Genomic DNA, 12574 nt, shown 5'->3' on the forward strand with positions numbered 1-12574 from the left:
TATATATATATATATATATATATATATATATATTCAAATAACCCAAATTGATACATACTATATAGTTATTTGAAATCCAATTACTACTCTCTATCCATTACATCTCATTGCCTTTCCTATAATACATTATATACACAAGCGTATGTGTATGCCTAAAATTTTTGAGTTCCTTAATGGCTCCTCATAAAAAGAAATATTATTTTTCAAAAGAGTGTGATAGTAGGTGCAGTCAGGGTATGTCCTATTTAATTTCTCAAGTGAAATCTAAGATGTTAGAGAAATAACTGCAGGCCTTACCCAGCTCATGCCATTTCTGGAAGTCTATGAAAAATGGATTATTGTTTTAATTAATTGAGAGGGAGATCTCTTTATGCCTAAACCCACCAAGTACTGAGCTTGAAAATGGCTGGCATGAAGTAGACTATCACTAGCCCAGATGTTGAGTTCTAGGGGGAAGATAGAAAAATACTGCTTCAAACTACTGAAAGATTATAAAACAATTCCTAGGATAAATGGTACCCATCTCCACTTCTGGGATCTCCCCTTCTCCATCTTGACTCATATTTGTATTATTATGTGGTGTTATTGTTTGTCCTTCATTTTCTAAGAGGACCAGTGACATCCTGGGGTAATGTCTTAACTTGTTCGTGAATTGAATTTAAGTGAGGCAGAGTCTCACAAAGTTACCAGACTTACTCTCTCTTCCAGAGTCATGGAAGTCCAGTGGCAATACAAAAGGCAGAATGATGATTGACAATGGCCCAGGACATAGTAAATAATCTTGCCATCTTTTGACATCTGATCAAGCTCTAAGCACTTCACAGTGATTCTGATTCAACCACCTTCATGGCTGTTTGTTCTAATCCACCCATTTCACCATGGGAAGTCTTCACACGCTTGGGGTAGACATCCCCCTAATTTACCAATGAGTTGTGCTATTGACTTTGTGAAACCACATGGTTTATTATGCATAAGAAGTTTACTTTTAAAAAATCGTCAAGTACTTCTCATGGAAGTGTTCAGTGCAACCATCTCTGGAAGACTCCTCCCCCCTTCTCTTCCAGGGTATCTCACTAATAGTCCTAAATCCACCCCTCCCTGTCATAGGGAAGATCAAGGGAACTATAAGACTATCTACTTTTGCTATTCTGAGTCCCTGAACTCTGAATGGGAAACTTTCCCATAATGCAGGAGGAAAGAGGGAAAGGGAGCAGAGAATAGGGAAATAGAAATGTTTCCCAATTCCCTTACTTTTCCCAAAGTGCCATACCTTAGTGGTTGTCTAGACCACATAAGGACAGCTGGCCTACTGTGAGTTCTAAAGGAACTGTAAAATGCAAAATTGATAGGAGTTTTTGTTTTGTTCTTCAGTCATTCAGTTGTGTCCAGCTCTTTGTGACTCCAAGGACCATACTGTTCATGTGGTTTTTCTTGACAAAGACAATGGAGTGCTTTGCCATTTCATTCTCTAAGGATTAAGAGCTGGCATAAAATAAAATGAGTGAAATGAAATGCATATTTAAAACCTCATATAATCCATTGGTTGGGGTCTTTTGTACTACATCATAAAGAACTGTCAAATTTATCATTTCAGCATTTCTTAGATGTACTATGACCAGAGCCCTATACCAGGTGCTAAGGAGCCCAAACATAAAAATGACATGATCTTGGACCTCATGAGACTGACAATCTAGCATAAACATTCAATATCTCTGTCCTGTCTCTATTTTTATCCTCTAGCACAGAGGAATGCAAAAATGGAGTTGAAGGACAGCTAGGTAGTGGAGTGGAGTACCAGGTTTGGAGTCAGGAAGACCTATGATCGAAGCCAGCCTCAGATAACTATTATTAGCTATGTGACCCTGGGCAAGTCACTTAACTTGTTTGCCATAGTTTCTTCTCTGGTAAAATGAACTAGAGTAGGAAAATGTCGGTATCTTTGCCAAGCAAATCCCAAACGGGGTCACAAAGCCTGAACAATAACAAACAAATGAAGGCTTGGGTTCATGGTCCAATTCTAGTACTCGCTGAGTGGCTATGAGGGCCAACTGTCTTATCTTTCTAAAGATTTCTCAGTTTTGTCATCTGTAAAATGGGGATGAGAATTAATTTTGCTCTGCCCCTTTCCAATATTTATTGCAGGGCTTTCCCTGCCACAAATTACTCTTTATAAACTGTAACTCACAGTGGTAATAGGAGCTATCATTATTCTTATATGCTTTGAAGACTAGTATAAGGTATTCATTTAAGTATTGATTAAAGAAAAATTAGAAAGAAAGGAAGAAAGAGTTACTATAAAAAACTGAACTACTCAATGCTGGAGTGCTAATGAAGTTTTAAAATTTCTTTTTTTCCCCCCAGACCTATAATTTCCACATTGTGGAGCTCATAGTGTGGAAACTCCCTGCATCAATGCTCGTTACTTGGAGCATTGAGTGGGAGATTAAGTAAATCAGCCAGTGCCACGCAGGTACTATGTGTCAGAAGCAGGACCAGGATCCAGGTATAACTGGTTGCAATGCCAACCCTCTATCTGCTATGCCACATTGTCTTTCTTATAACTGAATAAACAATAAAATAAACTAAAATCTTACTAATCAAGAACTCATTCATGTCATTTGGACTAATAATTCATCTTTGCATTGTAAATATTACGGCTAGGTGACATTTACATGTCTCATCAAAGTTTGCAAAGCACTTTACACACACACACACACACACACACACACACACACACACACACACACATTAACTGGATNACACACACACACACACACACACACACACACACACACACACACACACACTTTAACTGGATCCTCACAAATATTAAGATAAGTGCAAGAGCTATCATTAGCCCCATTTTAGAGATGAGGAAAACTAAGGTCGAATGATTTACCTAGGAATATACAGCCAGGAATTAGGAGGCAGCAGAGAGCAATGGAAAGAGCTGAACTTGAAGTAATAGGACCTGAGTTCACAGTCTGAATCCGTCATTTATTACCTGTGTGACCTTGAACAAACCATTTGACCTTTATTGAGCTTCAGTTTCTCCATCTGTAAAATTAGGGGGTTGAAATTAATGGCCTCTAAGGTCTCTTTCAAAGCTAAATTTATGAGTGAGAATTATCTGAGGTGAACTTTAAATGCAGGTCTTCCTAATTCCACATCCATAACTTTCTATGAAAAAATAGTCTTCTCTATATACAACACAAGATGGCATAGGGCTATTTAATATATCTAATAATTTAATGAGAATAATACTACCAATATTTTTAAAACATTCAAGATATGACTATATATAAAAATTGATATGCTGATAAGAAATAATTGTACCTATATATTGAAGCAGGTTCCCTTGAATGGAACATTTTATTAAATTAATCTAATGTATCTGTATCTGTGGTTTAAAAATGCCTGGCGTACAAAATTCCAAATTTAAAATACACACAACTCAAGGTATGGTTCATTAGTAATATTACAAATTAATCAATCCTTGAAATATCTTCACTACAAATTTTCATTGAAAGTCAACTCTTGGTGGAACATTTAAAATATATATTGACTTACAAATATTCAATTTTCAAGCAAAAGTTTAGGAAAACATGTGTTGTATAAGGCAAGATGTAGTTTTATTGATAAGTAATAAATCCATACTAACAGTTCAATAGTTCTGATTTGTATTAACTTAGATTTTCCCTTCCCCTATAAGGCAGTATCAGGGTAATAGAAAGAACAGGATATAGAGTGGCAAATTGCATTTTTGTTGTTCAATATTTGTACAACCTTTGATATGTCATCTAACCTCTCTGGGCCTCAGTTTCTTCATCTGTAAAATGAAAGGATTGAACTTGATTATCACTAAGGTCTCTGTATCTATGATCCTAATTAAATGGAATTAACTGTGACCATAACACATGCTTTTCAAGCAGGCAACAATGAATGGATCAGAGAGAAAGAGAGACATTCAAATAAGACATTCATACTCACGGACAAAGCTCAACTTCCAAATATTGCTTGGTTCTGTCATTCAAGAAAAATGCCTCCACCACTTTTTAAAAAAGAAATAATACCATTTTGAGAAATATAATTGTGCTTTACTATGAAATTACTTATTTTTCCCTTAGAAAGTATATTTAATTCTTTAATGGCGTTTTTATAGTATGGTATCCATGACTCTTCATACTCTTAACTTCACAGTACTTGTCCATACTTACCTACTGGCCTACTACTGGCCTACCTGTAATCATTATAATTGATATCTGTATGATGCTTAAAAATTCACATAGTGCTTTATGCCTACAGCACATCCCAAAACTTTAGTACAGTTTTAAGCTTTTATAACTTCTGGAGTACAAATGCTGTACTAAAAAATGAAACTTGAAATGTTAAGTATCTAAATTTTTTTCAATATTGGTAGGTTTAAATTTTTGAACTTTGTGAAAACTTTGTAAAAACTTTTCTTAGCTGTTGGTGAATGAAAAGATTTAATTTGTAATCCTTATGTTAAAATCATACCAAAAATGGGGTTTTGATACACACAGGACAGTTCTGATGTGGCCCTCAAGAAAAAGACCAATAGAGATAGATCAAGTGACCGAGGTAATCAGGCAAGATGACATTCTTGATAAATCCACTGGTCTGAGAAAGTATCATCCAGAAAGTGTTGCACACACAGTGGATAAATTCAAGCTGCCCTATCTAGTTAAAATTTAAAATTTATTACTCAGTGTTCTGAAACTAAATAGTGTAAAAGAAATATAAGTAATTAAACTTTTAAATAATGTTTTGTAAATGTATAGCCTTTATACTTATGAAGTTATTAAATATTAGGCTACACTAAGACTTTTTGGGATATCCTGTATTATCTCATTTGAGCCTCATGATAACTCCAGTAGATATACAGGCATTACAGATATTTTTATCCCTATTTTATTGATGAGGAAACCGAGGCTTAAGGAGATTAAGTGACTTGACTATGGTTCTACAGGTAGTAAGGGGTAGAAGGTAAAAGGGAGATGGTAGCAATTTTGAATTCAATTCTTCCTGATTCCATGTCAAGCAAGTTATCTACTACTCCTTGAATTTGCTGCCTTCTTACTTTTGATCATGTAAAAATTATAGCCTCTGGAATAAGAGGATCTGAGTTCCTATCCTATCTCCAACACTCACTACCCGTGTCACATAAATTCTCTGAACCTCTGTTTCCTCATATGTAAAGTGAGATAGATGGGCTAGATGCCCTCTAAAGTCATTTCTAGCTCCTGATCTAAGATTTAATATTCTTTCTACCTGGAATGAACTTATCATGGCACCTTTTTCCCATTGAAATCCTCCTGACTTCAAGGCTTAAGTAAACGTTACTTTACTAACTAACCCTCACTAACCCTCCCCTAATTCTCTTACCTAGATGTACTTTCAAACCTCTAGATTCCCATAGTACTTTAGACTTCACATGACTTTCCTCTCACCATACCTTGTATTAGTGGATTTTTTCATGTACTTGTCTTGTCCACCCACCAGACTCCACTATTGCCAATGGCAAGAATTATTATCTTGTTCATCTTTTCATCACCCAAAGTACCTAGTACAGTACTTTTTTATATAGTGAGCACTCAATAAAAAAGAAGAAATGAAAGAATTACTCTTCCACTGGCTATACACCAGTCACTAACAGAAATTATTGCTGCTTTCCATCTTTCCACACTCATTGGAAAAACAGTATTATTGAAGGAGTTGTTTGGAATGAGTTTTACCTTCATCTTAAAAAAAAAAAAGATTTATGGCACTAACTTTGCAAATAAAAGATCAGTAAGTGTGTAGGATGGGAAACAGAACACAGGACTCCTACACAGAAGCATTCTACCTTCATCCTTAAGAGATTTGGTAGGTGGCTTCTAAATTAGCATAGTAGAAATGGAAATTAAATTGTAACCTTTGTAAATATTAGAAGCTCAAACAAGTACCAGATGAGCAGCAAAGGGAAAAGTCTCCCCTCGTTGCATATAGAATGGTCACAGAAAGTTGAGAGTCAACTGCAGATTTTCTTTAATTTTGTGCCTGAGGCCTAAAAGTAAAATTCTTTTAGATAAAGGTATTATAGCCATTTGAGAGTCTTTTTTTATGAAACATTTTCTCTTATATCCACACTATTACCAGGGTTGAGCTGTTTTCAAATGGCAATATGGGAGAAGGAAGTTGGGAGAAGTAAGGGAAAGAAAACATAGTAGCCATTCTCCAATCTGGATTTATCATGGCTATTTTTCCTCATTCTACTAATGCAAGTTTTAAACTCTATTCTGAGTAATTATCTGTCTTAAGGGCTAGAAGGAAATCTCCAAATTACCATGTGAAGTGCTCAGGAGTGCTCCTTTTAAAATGAAGTCCTTTCAAGAAGGTATTATGAAAGATTGATGATTGTAATAAAATTCAGCATTTCTACTAACCTTCATAATCCCACAGTCCTTCAAAAGGTTTTCCTGCTTCTCCAGGTGGGGCTGAAGGATCATTAAAAAATGGAGCCTTCACTTCCATCATCAATCCTCCATCACCTGGACTCAGCCGGATCCACACAGGCTCATGGCGTATTGGCAAACCATCCCAAGTGTGTTCAATTTTAAAATCCATTGAAAGCACTAAAAAACAAAATTCAAGAAACTTAGCCTCATGAGAATTTAGAAAGTTGTGTCAAAAGCATTTCCTTCAATTAAAAGGAAAATAGTATCAAAGTCTACTTATTGTAACACACATTACATTTCAATGTTTTTTTTTTAACAATCATAAGAATATGATGATTTGCAGCCAGGTTTCCACAGCTAAAGAGTTCTAGGCATGATTTATCAGGTCCATAAATTTAAACCTTAAAGAGGCCTTCAATCCCTTCATTATACAAAGGATAAACAAAAACCTAAAGATATAACATAATTTACCATTGGTCATTCAATAAGTAATTAGTAGAACTAAGATTTGAACCCAGGTCCCTGGTCTCCATATCCAGAGGGAGATAAATAAGCATCATATAGTGCTGAACCAGGAGTGTCTCCTTTGAATTTCATCTTATTAGATTCTACAGGCCAGTACACTAGTCTTTCATATTTTTAGATCCTGTCATCCAGTAGGTTATCTATTCCTGCCAGTCACCTAAATAACTGATAAATATACTTTTATCTAAGTCATTTGCTTTTAAGTGCTTGATGAAAAAAAATTCTTTTTTGACTGCTTAGAGTTAATTATAGATCCCTGAAGCATTCTACTAGAGATCTCCCACCAAAGTTACTTTAAACCACTAACTACTCTTTGAATCTGGTCATTCAGTTAGTTCCAAAATCCATCTAATTGTATTACCATATAATTCATACCTTTCTATCTTTTCAAAAAATATAGTGTGAGTTGTTTTATAAAATGTTTTGCTAAGTTCTAAGCAAACCATATCCAACATGTTCCATTCATCTAACATCTAACTATCAAAAAGGAACTAAGGTTAGTCTGATAGTCTGGTATGACCTAGCCATGTCATGCTGGCTCTTGGTATTCACGGATTCCTTTCCTAGACATTCACTAACACTGCCTTTTCATTCCAGAATTTCCTTAGAAATTAAAAGCAAGCTCACTGGTTTATAGTCTGTAGAATCTGTTCTCTTACCTTTTTTTTTTTATATCAGAGAATTTACCTGCCTCTAATCCTACTGTATCTCTTTTCCTTTCCATTATCTTTCAAATATCATTGTCGATTAGCAATCAATTAAACCATATGTAGACAAAACTAGAATTTTCATTTTACATTTTAAATATTTAAGTTTGTATAACCCGAGTTTCTGGCCAAGCCTTAGGCACTGATCATACCACTGACATGACTCTCAAATGGTTTAGGAAGGTCTGGTTTTAAAGATTTTCCACTGGGTATGGCTTTCTTTTGATCGAGTTAAGATTTCATATCAATTCCATCTAAATAGTTCATTTATTCTCTTCTATTTTCTGGTATATTTTAATCTTTAAAATACTCATTTCTTTTTTGCTATTTGCTTGAATAAATGGGTTTTTTGCAATTATTTGCAATATTTGTAACGGTCTTTTGTGTAGCATTTGGTGAAAATAAACTAAGTTGGCAAGTGTAAACCATGGGGCTAGTGTCCAGAGAAGTAACATTTGTCCTGAGATAGACTCATATTCCTAGACCAAGAATACTGAGGGTGGGAGTTGGCAGTTGGTGAGGAGGGGTAGAAGAAGAAGAGAATAGATAGATATAAGTATGGTCTAAGACCATTCTTGAAGGCAGGCAAGGAAAGAAGCAGATGCAGTCATGGCTCTTCTATTTCTTTCAAGGTGGGAAACAAGTCATTCTTGGAGAAGGAAGGACCAAATTCCAAGATTTCTATTTATGCTACTGCAGAGCCATATTTAGAAAACTAATACGAACATATATATCTTACATAAATATATTTTATATGTGTAAAGAGAAGCTTCACCCTTGTTAATCATATTTCAACATTATAAAATAGAGAAATCTCTCCCTTTGTTCCCTTATGGTGAAATAGCTAAGAACAACGATTAGCTCCTGGAGGCCTATTTTTTTTTCCTCTTGAGAATTAGGAGAGGATCTTAGACCCTGGAATTAGGGAAAGAGTAGGGGTAGGATGGGGCATGAAACCTCAGAAATCATATCATCCAACACCCTAATGTTGTAATTGGGCAAACTGAGCTCTTAAGAGGCAAGGTGACATTTCCAAGGCACACAGATAGCAAGGAGCCCTGCCAGGACTTTCATTTGGATCTTCTGACTATAAATTTTGACCTCTTTCCATGACATCATCCATAAGTCTCCCACTGTTGCTAGCTTCCTATAGGATCTGGTGTCCATCCTGCCCTAGAAACAGGTCCCTCAGCAGCCCTCTTCCTTAGAAACAAGTCTTCCTTTCTTTACTTGGGTCCAAATTCTGGCTCTCTTTCCTATTTCTCCTGAGCTTAATTCAACCTACTTCCTCTGCCTCAAAACCATGAGATATACACTTTCACAATAATTTTGATTTTATTTTAGTTAAAATCCAGTGATGAGTTTAATGCCTCACTCCCTTCATCAGACGTCCTAGAATATATCTCTCTACCTCTCCTACAAGTCTTCCCTCTGGTGCTGATTGATAAAGGATTAAAACACCAGAAAAATCTCTGTTATTAATAGAAATGTTATTACAGCTAGATATTTACACCTAGAATATACTGTTAGAGATATTATTTATTATTCATAGGCTCGACACATGAAATTAGGCCTCCTGAAAGTGAGAGCATATTAAAGAGAGGTTGGCATATGGCTCTTAACATTTTGTCATGTTTTTAAATATTTGTTAAAGTAAAGATTTTTTTTAACTTTTGTACATGTTTTAAAATGGTGATAACAATTATTTGCTAAGATAGGTGAATTTTCTTCTTTAAAATCTTATGAGGGGTGGGAGCAGCTAGGTGGTTCAGTAGATAAGAGTCAGCTGGAGATGGGATATCCGGGTTCAAGTCTAGCCTCAGACACTTCCTCTATGTGTGACCCTGGGCAAGTCACTTAATCCCCATTGCCTATCCCTTATTTTTCTTCTGCCTTATAACAAATACATAGTATTACTTCTACAATGGAGAGTAAGAGTTTTTTTTTTTAATCTTATGACAATATCATTTTAAGTGAAGCATTAACCCACAATTTGCTTATTGGTTGCAATCAATTTATAGAAAGTAAAATTAATTCAGAGCCTGAAATTTGTCTAACTTTGTTCTGATTGACGAAATAGATTCAAGAATAAAAGGAAGATGAGTTCAAGATTTTTTTAAAAATCAATGTGTACAAGAAAACAAACTAACAACTGCAATACATCCCTCTGATTTAGGGCACTCTGAGGGCAATATGTTACCTACATTGTCATATTATGGTTGTTTTGTCATCAATTAATTTTCCTTAATTGTCTGTCCTTATTAAAAGGGAGGACTCAATTCTGAGGTGGTGGTGGCAGGAGGAAATGTCCAGAAATAAGGTATGTCAAATAAAAACAATCAATAAAATGTTTATTTTTTGAAGAAAAAAAAGCACTCAGAAATATCTGATTTTTCAATCCCTTGTACTGGGTTGATTTATAATATTTGATTGTTCTTCATCAGTTACTGATACTTGTTATTAGGCATGAATATGGGAAAGAGTGGATATTTCTTCACTGAAGGGAATTCACAGTACGGGAATTTCCTTCACAAATCCTAACCTGTCTGTGATTTAGTAGATAAGTCCTAGGGAATTACCTGAGACAAAAGAGAGCTTAAATGACTTACCCGGGCTTAGTAAGGGTCAGAGTTAGGATCTGAACCCAGGGCTTCACAGCCTAATGCTCTATTACACAGAATATCTTAGGTTAAAAAAGTTTTTCTCTATATTCTGTTAAACAAATTGGAATTTTTTTAATGAGCATAATACTATAATGACTTAAAGCCATATTTCCACCACTAAAGAGGTACAGGTCCCTGTATCATAGGAAGGCCCCAAAATCTATAGCCAAAGAGACTTTAGAGGTTATCTCATTCAACTTCTCTCATTTTCTAAATGAGGAAAGAAAGATATAAAGAGATGAAGTGATTTGCCCCAGGCTACACTGGTAGTAATTAATGAAGTTGAATATTGAACCCAAGTTCCCTGACTTTGTATCCAATGCTTTTTCCATGTGTTGCATCACTTTACGATACCTTTAGGAAAATTATAAAAATTTATGGAAAATCTTTCAAGTATTATCCATTACCAAATTTAACACAAAGACATCTCACACCTTCTTTATTCTCTACGTAATAGTAATGATATGGGAGAATAAAAAAATTATATTAATCATTTGCAATATTTAGTGAGTAACTTGTTGATCTAAATTTGCAGCTACTAACATTTTAAACTCAAACTGGTCAACAACTAGTTATCATTCATTCTTTTGGACAAAAATAATTAGAAATATTTTTCTTTCAGGCCTACAATATGTTGTCCTCATGACATCCAGGTCACCCAGTTTCAGGGTGACACCCCCTCGAAGTCTCCCAGTGTATATTCAGCCCCAGGGGAGAGCTGGAGGAGAGAGTCGCCATAAAGACTCTCTCTCTCTCTCTCTCTCCCACTCTGTCATAACATTGGTTACTGGCTCCTTTTATTCTTATACCATCTAATGATGTTTTAGTAGTGGAAGCTGTAGTATACAGAATTGGGGGTTATAGTTTTTTTCTAGCTTTGGCTGAGTTCCAAAAAGCTGTTACAGGTTTTAGAATCTTGAGGAGAGGCAGTTGACTGGATCTTCCGTGAAGGGAGGAAGTCAATGAGCGAGCTCTTAGATTATCTACCTTCAATATTGAAATTTAGCCTAGCATTGATAGATTTACTTAAGAAATTATTATTTTAGATAGACCCTTTATATCTTCCTTTCCCAATACCACCCTGCCTTCCCTCCCTTACCTTAGTGGCTGTGGAGTTTATAAGGAGAGAAATTAGAGAGGAGTTAAATCTGTGAAGAGTTATTTAATTGACAGCATTATTTATAATTTAATCAAATCACCTTTATTCCCTTTAGATAGATTTTGTAAAACTGAGCAAGGCAGGTCCTTACTCAGATTCCATCTTTATTTCCCTTCCCCCACCTGAGGTTCCTGAGATAACTGATAGGGCTTTCCTTTAATCCACCTTCCTAATAACATCCTTCAAACAATTAAATCCTTTGTGTTTCAATAGTTCTATTTAGTGTATTTTGTCTGTTAGTTATCAAGAGGGGAGAAGAGGAAAGAGACAACATACTCTGGGCTCAGAGGGTAGCTGGGCATCCATCTTGAAAGGAAGGTGTTACTTCAAAATAGGTCCCTTCCTGTGAAATTAACTAAAGCCTGTTTGTTAATTTCAATCTAGTCTATTTCCCTCAGCTTGTGTTTGAGTCTAAGTCCCAGTCTGTAAGCCTGCTGTATTAGTCTGTTTTTAGTTTAACTACTCTTCTCCCAAGAAGATCTCTGTTTCCCTTCTGTGTTATACTCCTGACTTCAGTCCTTTTATACCCTGAATCTCCTTTAATCCCAGCCTACCTGAAGCCTAATTTATCCACTTACCAAGTCTCCAACATCCTCTTTTCAATTCCCTTATCCCAAACACCTTTCCTTCAAATTATCCCCATAATGTGTCCATTTTTTAGAAGTGAAAAGTGAGACTCTCTGAAATGAAGACTTGTTCATGTTTCTACAACTAATAGCAAACCGAGTCAAAAATGTCCCAGTTTTTTCAAACTCCAATCAACCAAATTCCAACTCTACTCTATTTGCTCTATTGGAAATTTTTAAAAATATAATAAAATATTTCTTTATTACTCTTGGATATCCAAAGACTACTGACAATATTAAAATGTGCCATTTAGGGACATGTGTGAAAATAAAGTATTCTGGTAAAATAGTGAGGGCAAGGAAGAGACGGTATACTCTATTGACATTTCCATAATGCCAAAAGAACTAGGAATAGACCCCAGTATATGAGATAGATCTTCTGTAGGGGATTTATTGAAAGACGTGGACAAGTTTACAATTTGTACCATTAGGGAAT

The 12574-nt window shown here is 35.4% G+C and overlaps 1 protein-coding gene across 2 annotated transcripts in view; it reads right to left on the reverse strand.

Moving 5' to 3' along the window:
• LOC123253125 (UPF0462 protein C4orf33-like) overlaps nt 1–12574 on the reverse strand; it is a 35388-nt gene that overhangs the window by 10585 nt on the left and 12229 nt on the right. For both annotated transcript variants that reach the window (XM_044682413.1, XM_044682414.1), the window contains exons 2-3: nt 6447–6635; nt 3991–4051 (exon numbers count right to left, since the gene is read on the reverse strand). In XM_044682413.1, coding sequence (XP_044538348.1) covers nt 3991–4051; nt 6447–6627 — 242 coding nt within the window. In that variant the 5' untranslated portion in view covers nt 6628–6635. The remainder of the gene's footprint in view (nt 1–3990; nt 4052–6446; nt 6636–12574) is intronic.

This window comes from Gracilinanus agilis, chromosome 6 (assembly GCF_016433145.1).
Source record: "Gracilinanus agilis isolate LMUSP501 chromosome 6, AgileGrace, whole genome shotgun sequence".
NCBI lineage: Eukaryota > Metazoa > Chordata > Mammalia > Didelphimorphia > Didelphidae > Gracilinanus > Gracilinanus agilis.